The sequence below is a fragment of the Somniosus microcephalus genome, chromosome 10 (assembly GCF_052327205.1).
Source record: "Somniosus microcephalus isolate GS21.2 chromosome 10, FLI_Smic_1.0, whole genome shotgun sequence".
In the NCBI taxonomy this organism is placed as follows: domain Eukaryota; kingdom Metazoa; phylum Chordata; class Chondrichthyes; order Squaliformes; family Somniosidae; genus Somniosus; species Somniosus microcephalus.
The window spans coordinates 198,440,291-198,461,168 of NC_140996.1; the positions used below are offsets into that span (position 1 = coordinate 198,440,291).

General features: G+C 44.5%; 1 protein-coding gene across 5 annotated transcripts in view; it reads left to right on the forward strand.

Moving 5' to 3' along the window:
* LOC147111980 (mitochondrial ornithine transporter 1-like) overlaps positions 1-20,878 on the forward strand; it is a 52,227-nt gene that overhangs the window by 17,158 nt on the left and 14,191 nt on the right. For all 5 annotated transcript variants that reach the window (XM_085999424.1, XM_085999425.1, XM_085999426.1 and 2 more), the window contains 2 exons: positions 11,212-11,337; positions 18,070-18,328. In XM_085999424.1, the coding sequence (XP_085855550.1) occupies positions 11,268-11,337; positions 18,070-18,328 (329 nt within the window). In that variant the 5' untranslated portion in view covers positions 11,212-11,267. The remainder of the gene's footprint in view (positions 1-11,211; positions 11,338-18,069; positions 18,329-20,878) is intronic.

Sequence of the window (20,878 nt, forward strand, 5' to 3'; positions counted from 1 at the left end):
CGCCCTATCTTTGGATTTTATGCTGTCTCTAATTTCCCCTGTTATCCACGGTTGAGTCACCTTTTTAGATTTCCTTTTATGCCAGATTGGTATAAACAATTTTTGCAATTTTGTCATTCTATCTTTAAATGTTTGCCATTGTTTATCTACCTCCAGTCCTCCCAGGAACGTTGTCCAATCAGACCTACTCAGTTCCCGTCTCATGGCATCATAATTCCCCTTGTTTAAATTCAGGACCTTAGTCTCTGAGTCAATTTCTTCGCTCTCCATTTCGAGTGAGAAATCGATCATGTTATGATCGCTCTGACCCAAGGGTCCCCGTACAACAAGATTACTGATTAGTCCCTTCTCATTGCACAGTACCCAGTCCAATATAGCCTGTTCCCGAGTTGGTTCCTCGACATATTGATCCAGATAACCATCCCTTAAACACTCAAGGAATTCCTCCTCCTCATTATTTTTACTGATTAGGCTAGTCCAATCTATATGTAAGTTAAAGTCACCTATGATGACAGCTGTGCTCTTATTGCACGCTTCTCTAATTTCCCTCGTGATGCCCTCCCTAACCTCTATTTTACTATTTGGAGGCCTATATACCACTCCTATTAATGTTTTTCGCCCCTCGCTATTTCTTAGCTCCACCCATATAGATTCTGTATTAACTGAGTTAATATCCTTCTTTTCAATTGCATTTATCCCCTCTTTTACTAGCAATGCTACCCCTCCTCCCTTTCTTTTTTGTCGATCCTTCCTAAATACTGAATACCCCTGTATGTTAAGCTCCCAGCCCTGCTCACCCTGCAACCATGTTTCCGTAATCCCAATTAGATCATAATTATTAACCTCTATTTCCACAGCTAATTCATCTACCTTGTTCCTGATGCTTCTCGCATTAAGGTATAAAACCCTCAGGCTTTTTTTATGCTCACATTTTTTATGAATTAGTTTGGCCCTTTGTTTTTTGTTCCTCACCCTTTTACCATTTATTTCTGTCTGCCTTTCACTTTCCTCTATTTCACTACATAGGTTTCTAGCCCCCTGCCATACTAGTTTAAATGCTCCCGAACTGCTTTATCAAAAATTACCCCGAGAACATCAGTTCCATCTCTGCACAGGTGTAGACCGTCCCTTTTGTATAGGTCACACCTACCACAAAACTGGTTCCAATGCCTCAAAAATTTAAAACCCTCCCTCTTACACCACTGCTCAAGCCACGTATTTAGCCTAACTATCCTGTTCTCTGTACTCTTACTAGCACGTGGCACTGGTAGTAATCCAGAGATTACTACCTTCGAGGTCCTACTTTTTAGCTTGGCTCCTAACTCCCTAAATTCTACTTGTAGGACCTCTTCCCTTTTTTTAGCTACGTCGTTGGTACCAACATGTATCACGACAACTGGCTGTTCCCCCTCCCCCTCCAGAATGTTCTGCACCCGCGCCGAGACATCCTTGACCCTTGCACCAGGGAGGCAACATACCATCCTGGAGTCTCGGTCGCGACCACAGAAACCCCTATCTATTCCCCTTACAATCGAATCCCCTATTACTATAGCCCTGCCACTCTTTTTCCCTCCCTTCTTTGCAACAGAGCCAGTCATGGTGCCATGAGCCTGGCTGCTGGTGCCTTCCCCCGATGCGTCACCCCCCCCGACAACAGTACCTAAGACGGTGAACCTGTTGCTAAGGGAGACAACCCCAGGGGATTTCTGCACTACCTTCCTGCCCTTGCTCTGCCTTTTGGTCACCCATGTACTGTCTACGCTGGCCTTAACCTGCGGTGTGACCAACTCACTAAATGTGCTATCCACACCCCTCTCAGAATCGTGGATGCTCCAAAGTGAGTCCATCTGCAGCTCAAGGGCCGTCATGCGGTCCCACATGAGCTGCAGCTGGACACACTTCCCGCACACATAGTCGTCAGGGACACAGGAAGCGTCCCTGATTTCCCACATGTTACAGGAGGAGCATGACACAGGTCCGAGCTCTACTGCCATGACTTAACCCTTATATTACTTTTTAATACCTTTGGTTAACAAAAAGCTTTCAATCTCCGATTTACAATTAACAATTGATCCAGCATCAATTGTCGTTGTGGAAGAGAGTTCCAAACTTTTACCACCCTTTGTGTGTAGAAGTGTTTCCTAATTTCACTCCCTGAAAGGTCTGGCTCGCATTTTTAGACTATACCCCCTAGTCCTAGAATCCCCAACCAGCGGAAATAGTTTCTCTCTATCTACCCTATCTGTTCTCCTTAATATCTTGAAAACTTCGATCAAATCACCCCTTAGCCTTCTAAATTCTAGGGAATACAACCCTAATTTGTGTAATCTCTCCTCGTAACGTAACCCTTGAAGTCCAGGTATCATTCTGGTAAACCTACGCTGCACTCCCTCCAAGGCCAATATATCCTTCCTAATGTGTGATGTCCAGAACTGCTCACAGTACTCCAGGTGCGGTCTAACCAGGGTTTTATATAGCGGTGGCATAACTTCTACCCTCTTGTATTCTAGTCCTCTAGATATAAAGGCCAGCATTCCATTAGCCTTTTAAATTATTTTCTGTACCTGATCATGACATTTTAATGATCGATGTACCTGGGACCTCTGACAGTGCAGCACTCCCTCAGTACGACACTGGAGTGTCAACCTAGAATATGTGCTCAAGTCTCTTGAGCAGGACTTGAACCCACAATCTTCTGACTCCTAGACAAGAGTGCAACCACTGAGCCAAGGCTGACACCTTATCGTCATGGAGGCTCCAAGCAATCACCAGAGTAATCTCATCATGCCTCCAAAGGAAATAAATTCAATTTCCTTTAATGTACATTTGTCTCATTGCCCACTAAACCAATATTTCAATGGACATGAAATATAATCTGGTGAATCAAAAAGGAAGTCAATGTAAGTTCATAGAAAATTAAATCTAGATAAATCCCACTGGAAGTAAATTTATGCTAAATGATTGCTCATTACTCTGGTTCCTCTTGTCAGCAGCATAGAAAACGTAGCAAGGACATTTTCAATGTCCGCTTTGCAAGCAGATTCGCAAAGGTTTCTTCATTTTCAACTCCACACCGGTGAGCTGTGCCTAGTATTTTGGGCATATATTTACAGCCGTTCAAAACAGGCATAAATGCATGAAACTCGCGTTCCCATGTCTTCTGAATGGGGGCCAGTTAATAATAATAAGAGGGTTTTGGTGGAGGTTCACTGAATTGGTGAAAAGGACCGAGGAAATTCAGGTGTATCGTACAAATGAATTTCCTCCACCATTTACACTGAAAATGAACTTAACTTTCTACTTCTGCTGGTTATCCAGAAACTCTGATTTCATATACAGGAAACTTTGTGCTATCCGGCACCGACGGGACCGAGCTGTTGCCGTTCCCTCAAAACTGCCGGACACTCCAGCGCTAATGTTGAAAGATACAGAAGCTTCTGAGCTCCGTATCTGTCAACAAACCCTGTTGCTTAGCAACAGCTGCTAAACAGTCCAAGTGTCTCTGTAGCTTAGCAACAGCTTCAGCAGACCTTGCAGAGCTTGACTGTTGAGGGAAAAAAACCTAACGAAAACAGCACCTGATTTTTGCCGGTGGCTCGAGCATTCCGGACAGTTAGCCTCCGGATAACACACAGTTTCCTGTAGAAACATTGAAACATAGAAGATAGGAGCAGGAGTAGGCCATTCGGCCCCTCGAGCCTGTTCCGCCATTCAATGCGATCATGGCTGATCATCCAAATTCAGTACCCTGTCCCTGCTTTCTCCCCATACCCCTTGATCCCTTTAGCCGTAAGAAATATATCCAACTCCTTCTTGAATATATTTAATGAATTGGCCTCTACTGCCTTCTGTGGTAGAGAATTCCACAGGTTTACCACTCTCTGGGTGAAGAAATTCCTCCCCATCTCAGTCCTAAATGGCCTACCCCCTTATCCTTAGACTGTGACCCCTGGTTCTGGACTCCCCGACCATTGGGAACATCCTTCCTGCACCTAGTCTGTCCAGTCCTGTCAGAATTTTATAAGTTTCAATGAGATCCCCTCTCATTCTTCTAAACTCCAGCGAGTATAAGCCCAATCGACCCAATCTCTCCTCATGCGTCATTCCTGCCATCCCAGGTATCAGCCTGGTGAATCTTCGCTGAACTCCTTCCATGGCAAGAACATCCTTCCTCAGATAAGGCAACCAAAACTGCACACAATACTCAAGGTGTGGTCTCACCAAGGCCCTGTACAACTGCAGCAAGACATCCTTGTTCCTGTACTTAAACCCTCTCGCTACGAAGGCCAAAATACCATTCGCTTTCTTAACCGCCTGCTGCACCTGCATGCTTACCTTCAGCGACTGGTGCACAAGGACACCCAGGTCTCGTTGCACTTCCCCTTCTCCCAATCTATTGCCATTCAGATAATAATCTGCCTTCCTGTTTTTGCCACCAAAGTGGATAACCTTGCATTTATCCACGTTATACTGCATCTGCCATGCTTCTGCCCAATCACCCAACCTGCCCAAATCATCCTGGAGTTTCTCGGCATCATCCTGGAGTTTCTCGGCATCCTCCTCACAGCACACACGCCCACCCAGCTTTGTGTCGTCTGCAAACTTGGAGATATTACATCTAGTTCCCTCATCCAGATCATTACTATATATTGTGACTAGCTGGGGTCCTAGCACCGATCCCTGCGGTACCCCACTAGTCACTGCCTGCCACTCAGAAAAAGACCCGTTTATTCCAACTCTTAGCTTTCTGTCTGCCAACCAGTTCTCTATCCAAGTCAATACCTTGCCCCCAATCCCATGTGCCTTAACTTTACACGCTAATCTCTTATGCGGGACCAATCCATGGGTACTGTTCCAGATTCCATCGAATGTTGGAAGATGATCAGCAATGCATCTACTATTTCTAGGGCCACTTCCTTAAGTACCCTAGGATGTAGATTATCAGGCCCTGGGGATTTATCGGCCTTCAATACCGTCAATTTCCCTAACACCATTTCTCTACAAATACTGATTTCTTTCAGTTCCTCCCTTTCATCGGACCCTATGTTCCCTGACATCTCTGGGAGGTTATTTGTGTCCTCCTTTGTGAAGACAGAACCAAAGTATGTATTTAATTGGTCAGCCATTTCTTTGTTCTCCATTATAAATTCCCCTGATTCTGACTGCAAGGGACCTACGCTTGACTTCACCAATCCTTTTCTCTTCACATATATATAAAAGCTTTTACAATCAGTTTTTATGTTCTCTGCAAGCTTACTCTCATATTCTATTTTCCCCTTTGTCCTCCTTTGAATCCTAAACTGCTCCCAATCCTCAGGTTTACTGCTTTTTCTGGCCAATTTATATGTCCTTTCCTTGGATCTTATGCTATCCCTAATTTCCCTTGTTAGCCACGGTTGAGTCACCTTTTTTTTATTTTTATGCCAAACTGGGATGAACAAATTCTGCAGTTCATCCATGCGATCTTTGAATGTTTGCCATTGCCTATCCACCGTCAACCCTTTGTGTGACATTCCCCAATCAATCCTACCCAACTCGCGCCTCAGACCATTGTAGTTTCCTTTATTTAAATTGAGGACCCTAGTCTCTGAGTCAACTACTTCATTCTCCATCTTAATGAAGAATTCGATCATATTATGATCGCTCCGACCCAAGGGGCCTTGTACAACAAGATTGCTAATTACAGGAAACTTTGTGCTATCCGGCACCGACGGGACCGAGCTGCTGCTGTTCCCTCAAAACTGCCGTACACTCCAGAGCTAATGTTGAAACATACGGAGATTTTCTCCGTATGAATCAACAAACCTGTTGCTTAGCAACAGCCTCTAAACAGTCGGCAAGCATCTCTGTAGCGTCTCTAGCTGAAGCTGTTGCTTAGCTACAGACGTTGCAGAGCTTGACTGTTCAAAAAAAGCAAAGAAAAGAAACGAAAAGAATAAAAAACGGCTCCTGATTTTTGCCGGTGGCTCGAGCTTGCCGGAGGGTTCGCCTCCGGATAACACAAAGTTTCCTGTATTCCTTTCTCATTACATAATACCCAATCTAAGATGGCCTGATCTCTTGTTGGTTCCTCGACATATTTGTCCAGGAAACCATCCCGTAAACACTCCAGGAATTCCTCCTCCACAGTATTGTTACTAATTTGGTTAGCCCAATCTATATGTAGATTAAAGTCACCCATGATGACTGCTGTGCCCTTATTGCACGCTTCTCTAATTTCTCTCTTAATGCCATCCCCGACCTCCACATTACTGTTTGGAGGTCTATATACCACTCCCACTAATGTTTTCTGCCCCTTGGTATTTCTCAGTTCTATCCATACAGATTCCACATCATCAGAGCTAATATCCTTCCTTACAATTGTGTTAATCCCTTCTTTAACCAGCAATGCTACCCCACCTCCCTTTCCTTTTTGCCTATCTTTCCTGAATATTGAATACCCCTGGATGTTGAGTTCCCAGCCTTGGCCACCCTGGAGCCATGTTTCTGTAATCCCAATCAAATCATATTCGTTTACCTCTGTGCAGCTAATTCATCCACCTTATTACGAGTGCTCAACTGACAGTGTCAGCCATGGCGCAGTTGGTAGCACTCTCCTCCTGAGTCAGAAGGTTGTGGGTTCAAGTCCCACTCCAGATACTTGAGCACATAAAAAATCCAGGCTGGCACTCCAGTGCAGTACTGAGGGGGTGCTGCACTGTCGGAGGTACCGTCTTTCGGATGAGATGTTAAACCGAGGCCCCATCTGCTCTTTCAGGTGGACGTAAAAGATCCCAAGGCATTATTTGGAAGAAGTGCAGGGGAGTTATCCCCGGTGTCCTGGCCAATATTTATCCCTCAATCAGCATCACATTGTCATTATCACATTGTTGGTTGTAGGACCTTGCTGTGCGCAAATTGGCTGCCGTGTTTCCTACATTACAACAGTGACTACACTTCAAAAGTACTTCATTGGCTGTAAGGCGCTTTGGGACATCCTGAGGCCGTGAAAGGTGCTATATAAATGCAACTTTTCTTTTTTCTAAAGCTCATGGTTCCCTTGTTCTTGAGAACATATTACTAGTCTGCTGGAGAATGTTCCACAATGTAGCATCTATAGTTAGAGCTAAAAAAAATTCACAATTCTTTATATCTAATGTACTGATCCTGGTCTTCTAGGCTTGCAGTAGCTATACATGTTAGCTGCAACCTTCCTGTGAAACCTTGCATGCCATTTGCTAGCACTGACCTGAATTATCCCTACTGCATCTCAAGTATATCCACCATCTTATAGAAAGATTACTTGGGAAGAGTTATTACTAAGATTACAACAACAATTTGTATTTATATAGCACCTTTAACGTAATAAAACGTCCCAAGGTGCTTCACAGGAGTGTTATCAAAAAAAGTTTTTTGACACCGAGCCATATAAAGAGATGCTGGGGCAGATGACCAAAAGCTTGGTGGAAGAGGTAGGTTTTAAGGAGAGTCTTAAAGGAGGAAAGAGAAGTGAACAGAACAGAACAGAAACCCCACAGTGCAGATAGAGGCCATTTCGGCCCATCGAGCCTGCACCGACACATATCCCACCCAATCCCTGTAACCCCTACACCAACACATATCCCCATTTAATCCCCCTAACACTAAGGGTCAATTTATCATAGCCAATCAACCTAACCCGCACATCTTTGGACTGTGGGAGGAAACCGGAGCACCCGGAGGAAACCCACGCAAACACTGGGAGAATGTGCAAACTCCACACAGACAGTCGCCCGAGGCCGGATTCGAACCCGGGTCTCTGGCGCTGTGAGGCAACAGTGCTAACCACTATGCCACCGTGTAGCCATGGAGAGGCACAGAGATTTAGGGAGGGAATTCCAGAGCTTAAGACCTAGGCAGCTGAAGGCACAACCGCCAATGGTGGAGCATTTAAAATTGAGGATGTTCAAAAGGCTAGAATAGGTGCAGCACAGAGGTCTAGGGGATTATAGAGTTGGAGGAGATCAGAGATGTGGAGGGACGAGGCCATGGAGGGATTTGAAAACAAGGATGTGAATTTTAAAATCAAGGCGTTGCTTAACTGGGAGCCAATGTAAGTCAGCAAGCACAAGGGAGGTGCGTGAGCGGGACTTGGTGCAAGTTAGCACACGGGCGGCAGAGTTTTGGATGACCTCAAGTTTCTGGAGAGTGGAACTAGGGAGGCCGGCCAAGATTGCGTTGGAATAGTCAAGTCTAGAGGTGATCAAGGCGTGGATGAGGGTTTCGGCAGCAGATATGGTAATGTTGGAGACGAGCAATATTATGAAGGTGGAAATGGGCGGTCTTAGTGATAGAACGGATATGATGTAGGAAATATATTAAACTTGATAAAAGTGGACAGTCTTCCTTTAGTGAAAGTAAACCCCATGTAACATACCTCCCAACCTCCTTTTCTGAAGTGGTGAATGCTAACTCACCCATATTTCTGGGCTGCTGATGTAACATTAGTTCCCAGTACTTTATCTGCTTTTGTAAATATCTGTGAACATAGTTGCACAGAAAAACAGATCAAAGTCCTTTTTGTTTAGTTTCAATTATAAATGTTGTTAAATTCTTTAAAGAATACACATCACCGGCAATATACAAATTTTGAAAAATCAAACGGTTACAAAGGATGATCCATTTTAAAGGGGAACTTGTGTAAGCACAAGTACTAAGAATGGTAAGTATGCATCCCTAGATAAATCCTGAATAACTGGCTTAAATATTACCTTTTACAGGCTCTTATCATGCTGTCCTCATTCATGTATTCAGTACAATGGACATGAGGTGACCTAGGTCAAGGGCAGTGCATCTACTTTGAAACATTGTCGTCAACAGAATTGATCTGTTTAGATACTAGCCGTGGGTTGCAGCTGTGTATTTGTTGTAGCAAGTACTTGAAAGAAACTGAAAACAGCATGTGATAATGTAAATGCAATAAGTCTGAATTTATGCTACAAAACATTTTAAATATACTGCCAACGAAATCGGGCGGGAAAGTGGAGTTGAGGTCGATGATCAGCCATGATCTTATTGAATGGTGGAGCAGGCTCGAGGGGCCGTATGGCCTACTCCTGCTTATGAAACCAATTTTAATGGAAATTTTAACATGCTGATTCTCCCTCCTTGATACATTAATGACACACTGGCCCAGAAATTCGGGCCGGAGGCTTCCCGCGGGTGCAAGCCTCCGACCTGCACTTACCTAGCGCGCCGGCCGTTGAGCTGTGGGCCCACGTGGGATTCCGATACTGAGCCTGCCCCAACTGCTGGCGCGCAGTGTTTGCGTATCCCAGGGGCGCAGTTAGTTCGATGCGTCCCCTGGGATCACGTGGGCCATGGAGAGCCAATGGTAGCAGGGAATGAGCTGTCAAAACTATAAATACTATAAGCCCCAAAACATCACTAAAACTTCAAATAAATTTTTAAAAACATCACATTTTTAAAATAACTATAAACTACATAAAATAACTATTTTAAACAATAATTTAAATTTTTGAAAAAATTAATTACATTTTCTAACGGGGCTAAAAATAAACTTACCTTTCTTAAAATATTTAAAAATAATAAACCTGTGGAAAAAATGTTTTAATTTTAATTAAGTCACCACTTACCTTGTTAAAAACAGGCCTTGTGCCTGTTTTTTATATGAGTAACTCCTGGAGACTTACATTTTTTTTCCAGGTTTCTCCGGGAGGGTAAGTTCCATGCGCACGCGCTGCCTCTCTGGCGCACGCGTTCGACCTGTGAACCCCTTCCTTTAAGGGAACGGAAGTTCCGGTTTCCCGCGCATGCGCAGTGCATGCACGAAACCGGCACTTCCGTTGGGCCTACGGGTGAGTACCCCGTGCGTACTCACCTGTGGAGACCCGAATTTCTGGGCCACTAACTTTAGTTAGGTGGATGTATCTTCCACCTTGTGTATATAATGGCCCATAATTTGCGGTCAGCAAAAGTGTTCGTCGCTGGCCCCGAAGTAAGCTTCGCACAAAGATCTCGCAATTTCTGTGTCGAGGAGTTTGGGTTTTCCGACGCGTAGTTCAACTCAACGGAGTGTAGTGGGGATCCCCTAGTGCGAGCTGCTGTGACATCAACAAGCTTTCTAAGCAACCAATCAAAACGCAGAATTCTCACAGACGGCAAACAAGGAAGTGAGTAAGCTCTTAAAATTCTAACTTTTAAAAATCTTAGAGCAAAACAAAGATTGGGGCTCTCGATTGGGGGAAAGGCGAACCTGAAATACAGATGAACAAACTTAAAAAAAAAAATTTTTCTTTTTTTAAAGTTTTAATTTTTATTAAAATGGATAAATTTGACACTGCACAAAATTTTAAAACATTTTTTCAGGGAGTTAACCTTTGTTTAGCAGTCAATACGCTGTTAAAACCCCAGTTACACCTAATCTCTTTGTGTCTAACTGTTAGTGGTGAATTTAACAGCGTAATTACTGCAGAAAAACCAAAGTTTTCATCAGTTTCCCTGATTTGAGAGATTGCACTGATTGCCGGCTCGGGGGAGGGTGGGGGGCGGTGGGGCACACAGCGCGTCCTGTGGCGAGCAGTGAATGACAGACCGCAACTTCAGGATATCCCCGTGCACATGCGCCAAATCCCGAAGTTGTGGTCAGTTTCAAAGGAATGATGGGGAACGCCGCCAGTTCACCGTCATCCGGACCGCAAATTCCGGGCCAATGTAATAGCCTAGACAACTTCTGCACCTTACAGGAATCCTGGCCTTCACTGTTTCATAGCACGAGAGAGCCTTTGAAGAACCCTACATACATTGTTGGAGGCAATTATCCAATGTAATAAGATGAATAGCAAATTATCACTTACATTTTGTTCGGAAGGTGGAAATAATCACTAACTACTGTTGACCAAGTTGGGCTCAAATCCTGTGAATCGACCAAGGAAATTCTAGCTTATCCTAAGCTTGTGCGTACCAAACTAGCCGACAGAACTATACCCCATCTCCCATTTTATAGCCTTTACATTTTATTCAGTAAATGTCTTTAGGTACACGTGTTTTTGTTTCTGTGGTTGATGCCTGAAAAAGTTCCTGTGGCGAAGGTTGGGTTGCACCGTGTCAATGTGACCCCTGAACAGGAAAGCAAACAGGCTGTTGGCTTATTGTGCTGTTACTTCAAACAGTCGTCCATGACGAGCTTCATGATCATTTCCACTTTCTTATTTGTCTTTTCTTTTTCCCTAGAACATCACCCTTGGCTTTATTGAGTGAATAAACCATTTACTAGATCAAAGACCAACATGTCTCTGGAAAAGAAAGGACTGCAGCCGGCTGTGCAAGGTGCTATCGATCTCACTGCAGGGGCTACAGGTAATGGAGCATTTTGTCACTTTAAAAAAAACCACACGCAGGTATATTTTGTTTCCTACAACAGTGACTACACTTCAGAAGTACTTAATTGGCTGTACAGCAATTTGGGAAGTCCAGTGGTTGTAAAAGGTGCTACATAAATGCAGGTCTTTCTCCTAGTTTAGATACTGGCCGTGGAACCTTCTGTTAGACTTTACCAATGTTGTTCTTTAAAAGAGACACATCTGTAGCCGCTTCTGCTTTTCCTCCCCATCTTGGAGACGGGGTCGGGGGTGAGGTTGGGTGGGGGCGGGTGTCGGGGAATTATCTTGCCTCTGCTCAACACCTCTCCACAGCAACAAAGCACATGGCGGATCATAGCCACAAACCCACGTCCTCCCACTCCATGATTCCTGCATATTGTGCTGCGCATAATTTATGCAATTATTTTACTTTTTTTGAGAGTGACGCTAGGAACATTTTAAAAATGTTTTTTTTTCTCTTTTTCTGGGCTGCTGGTGCCAAGCACCTGCGAGTTTGGATGAGGGTTGAGAGCAGTCCATGCAATTACTTTTTCTCCCAAATGTTTTCCCCTCTGCTTGTTAGGAAGCCCCTTCTGACACCAACATGGTTCAAACAGGAACTCAATGGTGTGGGGGATCAAGCCAGTTGCGGATTATCAACAACATCTATCGAAGCACAACTGTTCAGTTGTGGAAAGACAACAGCAGAGATTTCTTGTCTGTTTTGTCCTACAGTTCATTAACAGACCACTAGGTTTCCACAAAAAACAGGACAAATCCAATCTGGCCAATTATCGCCCCGGCAGTCTACTCTCAATCATCAGCAAAGTGATGGAGGTGTCATCGACAGTGCTATCAAGCAGCACTTACTCACCAATAACCTGCTCACCGATGCTCAGTTTGGGTACCACCAGGAACAATTGGCTCCCGACCTCATTACAGCCTTGGTCCAAACATGGACAAAAGAGCTGAATTTGTCCAGAGGTGAGGTGACAGTGACTGCCCTTGACATCAAGGCAGTATTTGACAGAGTGTGGCATCAAGGAGCCCCAGTAAAACTGAAATCAATAGGAATCGGTTGGGGGGAGAGGCGGTGGGGGAAAACTCTTCACTGGCTGGAGTCATACCTAGCACAAAGGAAGGTGGATGTTGGGAGGCCAATCATCTCAGCCCCAGGATATCGCTGCAGGAGTTCCTCAGGGCAGTGTCCTAGGCCCAACCATCTTCAGCTGCTTCATCAATTACCTTCTCTCCATCATAAGGTCAGAAGTGGTGATGTTTGCTGATGATTGCACAGTGTTCAGTTCCATTCGCAACTCCTCAGATAATGAAGCTGTCCGTGCCCGCATGCAGCAAGACCTGGACGACATTCGGGCTTGGGCTGATAAGTGGCAAGTAACATTCGCGCCACACAAGTGCCAGGCAATGACTATCTGCAACAAGAGAGAGTCTAACCACCGCCCCTTGACATTCAATATTACCATTGCCGAATCCCCCGCCATCAACCAAAAACTTAACTGGACCAGCCACATAGATACTGTGGCTACAACAGCACGTCAGAGGCTGGGTATTCTGTGGCCAGTGCTCACCTTCTGACTCCCCAGACCCTTTCCACCATCTACAAGGCACAAGTCAGGGGTGTAATGGAATACTCTCCACTTGCCTGGATAAGTGCAACTTTAACAACACGAGAAGCTCAACACCATCCAGGACAAAGCAGCCTGTTTGATTGGCACCCTATCTACGAATTTAAACATTCACTCCCTCCACCACCGGCGCACTGTGGCTGCAGTGTGTACCATCTACAAGATGCACTGCAGCAACTCGCCAAGGCTTCTCTGACAGCACCTCCCAAACCCGCGACCTCTACTACCTAGAAGGACGAGGGCAGCAGGCGCATGGGAACACCACCACCTCCAAGTTCCCCTCCAAATCACACATCATCCTGACTTGGAAGTATATCGCCGATCCTTCATCGTCGCTGGGTCAAAATCCTGGAACTCCCTACCTAACAGCACTGTTGGGAGTACCTTCACCACACGGACTGCAGCAGTTCAAGAAGGAGGCTCACCATCACCTTCTCAAGGGCAATTAGGGATGGGCAATAAATGCTGGCCTTGCCAGCGACGCCTACATCACATGGGATACAGAGGGGAGCTGAAAGAGGGGGTGATGTGCTGCCAATTATAGAGAAAAAAACAAGTCAGCTTGGTAGACAGGGCAAATATACAAGGGCAAGGCTGGATGGCATCTATTTTAATGCAAGGAGTCTTGCAAATAAGGTGGATGAACTGAAGGTGTTGATAAACACATGGGAGTATGATATTGTTGCTATCATGGAGACATGGTTGAGGGAGGGGCAAGACTGGCAGCTCAATATTCCGGGGTACAGAATCTTCAGGCGAGACGGGGGGGGGGTATAAGAGGAGGGGGTGTAGCAATATTAATTAAGGAGTCAATTACTGCAGTAAGGAGGGATGACATATTAGCAGGTTCCTCTAATGAGGCCATATGGGTGGAGCTTAAAAACAAGAAGGGGGCAAGCACTTTGCTGGGAGTGTACTATAGGCCTCCAAACAGTCAGGGGGAGATAGAGGAACAGATATGTAGGCAAATCTCAGAGAAATGTGCAAATAATAGGGTAATAATAATGGGGGATTTCAACTTCCCCAATATTAACTGGGATAGTCAGAGTGTGAAAGGCACAGAGGGTGTAGAATTCTTAAAGTGCATCCAGGAGAGCTTTTTGAGCCAGCATGTAGAAGGTCCTACAAGAGAGGGGGCGGTACTGGACCTAATTCTAGGGAATGTGGCCGGCCAAGTGGAAGAAGTGCTAGTAGGTGAGCACTTTGGTGACAGTGACCATAATATGGTGAGATTTAAGGTGGCCATGGAAAAGGACAGGGATGGGCCGGAAATAAAGGTTCTAAATTGGGGGAAGGCCGATTTTAATAGGATAAGGCAGGATCTGGCCAAAATGGACTGGGATCAGCTACTGGTAGGAAAATCCGCATCGGAGCAATGGGAGGCTTTCAGAAGGGAGATTGAGATCATACAATGGCAACATGTTCCCGTAAAGGTCAAGGGTGGTTCCAAAAACCACAGGGAACCGTGGATGTCAGGGGATATACGAGAATGGATTAGAAAAAAAAGGAGGGCTTTTGGCAGATACAAAAGGCTAAAGACGGAGGAAGCCCTAGAGGAGTACAAAAAGTGCAGGGGGATACTTAAAAAAGAAATTAGGAGATCAAGGAGGGGCCATGAAATAACACTGGCGAGCAAAATAAAGGAAAATCCTAAGATGTTTTATAAGTATATTAAGGGTAAGAGGATAACTAGGAAAAAAATAGGGCCCATTAGGGACAAAAGTGGCAATCTGTGTGTGGAGCCGGAAGATGTAGGAGGGGTTCTAAATGAATTTTTTGCATCTGTTTTCACTATGGAGAGGGACGATGTAGACATAGAAATAGGGCGGGGGGACTGTGATATGCTCGAACACATTAACATCGAGAGGGAGGAGGTATTGGCGGTTTTAGCAGGCCTAAAAATGGATAAATCCCCAGGCCCGGACGAAATGTATCCCAGGCTGCTGTGTGAGGCAAAGGAAGAGATTGCGGGGGCTCTAACACACATATTCAGAACCTCTCTGGCCACAGGGGATGTGCCAGAGGACTGGAGAACCGCTAATGTAGTTCCATTATTCAAGAAGGGGAGTAGGGAAAAACCGGGGAACTACAGGCCAGTGAGCCTAACATCAGTGGTGGGAAAATTATTGGAAAAAATTCTGAGGGACAAAATCAGTCTCCACTTGGAGAGGCAAGGATTAATCAGGGATAGTCAACATGGCTTTGTCAAGGGAAGATCATGTCTGACTAATTTGATTGAATTTTTTGAGGGGGTGACTAGGTGTGTGGATGAGGGTAACGCAGTGGATGTGGTATACATGGATTTCAGTAAGGCCTTCGAAAAAATCCCGCACAGGAGACTGGTCAAGAAGGTAAGAGCCCATGGAATCCAGGGTGCCTTGGCACGTTGGATACAAAACTGGCTTAGTGGCAGAAGGCAGAGAGTGATGGTCGAAGGTTGTTTTTGTGACTGGAAGCCTGTGGCCAGTGGGGTACCACAGGGATCGGTGCTGGGTCCCTTGCTGTTTGTGGTCTATATTAATGACTTGGATATGAATGTAAAAGGTATGATCAGTAAGTTCGCGGATGATACAAAAATTGGTAGGGTGGTAAATAGCAAGGAGGGTAGTCTCAGTCTGCAGGACGATATCGATGGGTTGGTCAGATGGGCGGAACAGTGGCAAATGGAATTTAACCCGGAAAAGTGCGAGGTGATGCACTTTGGGGGGACTAACAAGGCAAGGGAATACACAATGAATGGTAAGACCCTAGGCAAGACAGAGGGTCAGAAGGATCTGGGTGTGCAAGTACACAGATCCCTGAAGGCGGCGGAACAGGTGGATAAGGTGGTAAAAAAGGCATATCGGATACTTGCCTTCATTAGCCGAGGCATAGAATATAAGAGCAAGGAGGTTATGATGGAGCTGTATAAAACACTGGTTATGCCACAGCTGGAATACTGTGTGCAGTTCTGGTCGCCACACTACAGGAAGGATGTGATAGCTTTGGAGAGGGTGCAGAGGAGATTCACCAGGATGCTACCAGGGCTGGAACGCTTCAGCTATGAAGAGAGACTGGGCAGATTGGGTTTGTTTTCCTTGGAGCAGAGGAGGCTGAGGGGGGACATGATTGAGGTGTACAAAATTATGAGGGGCATAGATAGGATGGATACTAAGGAGCTTTTTCCCTTAGTAGAAGGGTCAATAACTAGGGGGCACAGATTCAAGGTAAAGGGCGGGAGGTTTAGAGGGGATTTGAGAGAGAACTTTTTCACCCAGAGGGTGGTTGGAGTCTGGAACTCACTGCCCGGAAGGGTTGTGGAGGCTGGAACCCTCACAACATTCAAGACGCATTTGGATGAGCACTTGAAATGCCATAGCATACAAGGCTACGGACCAAATGCTGGAATATGGGATTAGATTAGACAGGGCGTGATGGCCGGCGCGGACACGATGGGCCGAAGGGCCTCTATCCGTGCTGTATAACTCTATGACATGAACGAATTTTTACAAAAAGGTGCTAATTTTGAGTGGTACTGGGTACAAGCTACAAAATGTACTTTTGAATCATCACCTCCAAGTTGGCAGTGATAGAATCTCTTTCCTCCCACAGTTTTCCTACTTCTTGACAATCTTCAGGCCTTTAAAACCCAGGCTTGATGTCACATAATCATTATTCCTGATTTACATCATTTTCTGCTTTATTAGGTACATCGGAACAGGAGTAGGTCAATCAGTCCCTCGAGCTTCTTCCGCCATAGATCATGGCTGTTGTGTACTTCAATTCCATTTACCAGTCTTTGCTCCCCATCCCTTTGTACCCTACACCTAAACCACAACTGAAGCATAACTTCACTTTTGTATTTCAACTGCCTTGAGATAAAGGCCAACAATCCATTAACCTCTTTGATTACTTTTTGTACCTGTGCACTTATTTTCAGCCTTCTGGTATTACGCACAATATTTAAAAAAAAGAAATGTACTAGCTGGAAACTGAAGCTGCTATTACACTTGCATTGCCACACCCATGAACAAGGAGCATCAATGGCGCTACCCGACTTGCATTTGGAAGGTTGTGCTTATCCTGTTGCTGTGGCACTCCAATGTCCTCTGAAATGAGGATTGTCCTTGTGCACGCACAGGTGCAGGCATACAGTGACGATATTGGAGGAAAGCATATGCGATGTATGACATATTTTCATCCTAACTATACATCACTCGCTGGTCTTGGGAGATTGGACTCCTGCCGATTTCTTGGCACTGCAGTGTCACGATATGCATCTGTTTCAGGGGCATGTGATTGCTCCAGTTGTTCTACTGCAGCTGGCAGAGTGTTGCTCGTACATCAGATCACCTGGAGATAGTTGGGGTGCACTGATCTTGTATTTGGCAGCGTTATATAATCCATTTGGAACAAATTCAGTGCAAATTCTATAATATATACCATAAAATGCGCACACAAACTAAAGGTGACCCAAACTACAGGAAACTTTGGTTTATCCGGAGGTTATATGTCCGGAATACTCGATTTAACGGCAAAAATCAGGAGCCGTTTTCTATAAGTTTTTTTAGTTCTCGTTGCTTTTTTTTCCCCCAGTCAGGCACTGCAAGGTCTGTAGCTATAGCAACAGCTTCAGCTAGAGACGCTTGCAGCTGCAGCCGACTGTTTAGAAGCTGTTGCTAAGCAACAGTGTTTGTTGTCAGATACGGAGATGAAAACCTCCCGTATGCTTCAACATTAACTTTGTATGTCCGGCAGTTTTGATAGATCGGCAACAGCTTGGTCCCGTCTGTGCCGGATATCACAAAGTTTCCTGTAGTAATTTGGCTTTTAACAATTCACTAACTGGATTTGGCCCACTTGCATTTCAGTTATACACTTTTTTTCCTCCTACCATTAGGAACCATGTTTGCGATCCCATATTAATTATTAATTAAGCTCCCTGCTAAAAGCTTTCCAACCATTATATTTGTGGGCTGGTGTCTGCAGTTAAAGTCAAAAGATGTGGCTGTTTGATGAGGAAAATGAATGGAATGGAACAGTGTAACAATAGATTCCCAAATATTGAGGTTGTTTATTAAGTTTATGCACATTGTGATTTGCAGGTGGAGTTGCTTGTGTTTATACGGGGCAACCCTTCGATACTGTAAAAGTGAAGATGCAGACCTTTCCTCACATGTACAGAAATGTGGTGGACTGTGTTTTTAAGACATATAAAGAACGTGGCGTTCGGGGATTCTACCAAGGCACCACTCCTGCCCTAATGGCTCACATATCAGAGAATGCTGTGCTGTTCCTGTCCTATGGGTTTTGCCAAAGAGTGGTGAGAAATCTGTCTGGATTGGACAGCAAAGCTGACCTCAGGTGATTGCTATGTAATTAATATTGGAATTCTGTCGCTTGATGACTAGCAGCTCAGTCTTGTGTTTAATGAATTATTACTGGATTTTAGACTGGGAATTTACTTAAAATCCAAACCAGACTCTAGCAAATCGGAAGAGAAAACTGATGCCTGAGAATGAGTAAATAATGAATAAGGGGTACATGGGAGGAAATACAAAGTGATAAAATGAGGTGATGTGGTTTCCGCACTGCATAATGGAGTAACTGGATATAGGTTTGATTCTACTATTCAACTGAGTTTCCAGGCTCCCCTTTGTCATTGTGATGAGCCACTGAGAAGAGCTAGGTTCCTCCCCACGGCAAAAAAAGAGAAATTGGAGGGCAAGAGTTCACTCACTGAAGGCAGTCCAAAGCAGTAGGCTGGAGAGCAATTTGCCCACTCGCCCTCTCGACTGCAGGTGTTGTAAGGCCCTAGCAGACATAGAAACATAGAAGATAGGAGCAGGAGTAGGCCATTCGGCCCCTCAAGCCTGCTCCGCCATTCAATGCGATCATGGCTGATCATCTAAATTCAGTACCCTGTCCCTGCTTTCTCCCCATACCCCTTGATCCCCTTAGCCTTAAGAAGTATATCTAACTCCTTTAGACCAGAAGGGTTACAGACCCTCAAATAAAATTGAAATAAATCCAGCCAAAATTCCAGTTGAGGGCTTCAAATATTAACATATAAGCAAAACACCCAGTAGTTCTATCATCTGAACCCAAAAATTCTATTACAGTTGTGAAGAATAAGAGGTTTTATTTTTAGTCAGATGTAGTGTCAATTTTGAGTTTTTCTGGTATTGTTGCATACATTATGTCTACAACATCAGTTAGCTAATGGCAACTTCTAGAATGCCCCTTGTCGGTGCAGAATGACATCCACACTGAAGGGTGGATGATTCATGTGACCTGATCACTTCAAACTCGAGCACTTGAAAATCAGATAGGTTAAAAATAATCCTCACGTACAAATCGGCATATATTAGTCCGGAACTTGCGGTCCTGATGAGGGCGAACTGGCAGCGTTCACCGTCATTTCGCCTTTGAAACTGACCGCAATTTCAGGATTTAGCGCCTGTGCAGCCTAATGCAGAAATCCTGAAGTTGCGGACTGTCATTCACTGCTCCACCACAGGTTGCGCTGTGGACCGCCCACCCCCACCCCCACCCCCACCCAGAGCCAGCAATCAGTGAAATCCATGATATAGGAACAGGAGGAGGCCATTTAGCCCCTCGAGCCTGTTCCGCCAATCATTGAAATCATGGCTGATCTGCGACCTAACTCCGTATACCCACCTTTGCCCCAAATCCCTTAATACCTTTTGGTTAACAAAAATCTATCAATCTCAGATTTAAAATTAACAATTGATCTAGCATTAATTGCCGTTTGCGTAAGAGAGTTCCAAACTTCTACCGTGTGTAGAAGTGTTTCCTAATTTCACTCCTGAAAGGTCTGGCTCTAATTTTTAGACTATGCCCCCTAGTCCTAGAATCCCCAAGCAGCGTAAATAGTTTCTCTCTATCTACCCTATCTGTTCCCCTTAATATCTTGGATCAAATCACCCCATAACCTTCTAAATTCCAGGGAATACAACCCTAGTTTGTTTAATCTCTCCTTGTAATTTAACCCTTGAAGTCCGGGTATCATTCTGGTAAACCTACACTGGACTCCCTCCAAGGCCAATATATCCTTCCTAAGGTGTGGTACCCAGAACTGCTCACAGTACTCCAGGTGTGGTTAAACCAGGGTTTTGTATAGCTGCAGCATAACTTCTAACCCCTTGTACTCTAGTCCTCTAGATATAAAGGCCAGCATTCCATTAGCCTTTTTGATTATTTTCTGTACCTGTTCATTAGCTTTTAATGATCTATGTACCTGGGCCCCCAAGTCTCTTTGGACCTCCACTGTTTATAGCTTTTCACCATTTAGAAAGTACCCTGTTCTTTTTAGGTCCAAAGTGGATGACCTCCCATTTGCCTACATTGAAATCCATTTGCCACAGTTTTGTCCATTCACTTAATCTATCAATATCTCTTTGTAATTTTATGCTTTCATCTACAATGCCGCCTATCTTTGTCATCGGCAAATTTCGATATGTGGCTTTCTATCCCATCATCTAGGTCATTAATAAATACAGTGAATAGTTGAGGCCCCAACACAGATCCTTGCGGGAAACCATTAGTCATATCCTGCCAATTGGAGTACCTGACGAAAACTTCCCCTTTATCAAACAAATATCACTGTTGGAAACCCCATAAAGCATTAGACCCATTCAAATGAGGTGTAACTGGGTTTTTAAAGGCGATCTGAGTAATAACTACTGATAAACAACTGTTCTTGCCCTGAAAAACTAATTTTATATTGGTGGAATGTCCAATTTCTCCATTAAGTTTAAAAATTATTAGATTTTAAAAATTTTTAAAAATTGTTTTTTTTTAAAGTTTGTTCATGGTATTTCAGCTTCTCCCATAACCCAATGTGCACGTCCCAATCTTTTATTTCCCTCTCTGTAATTTTTTTAAAAAGTG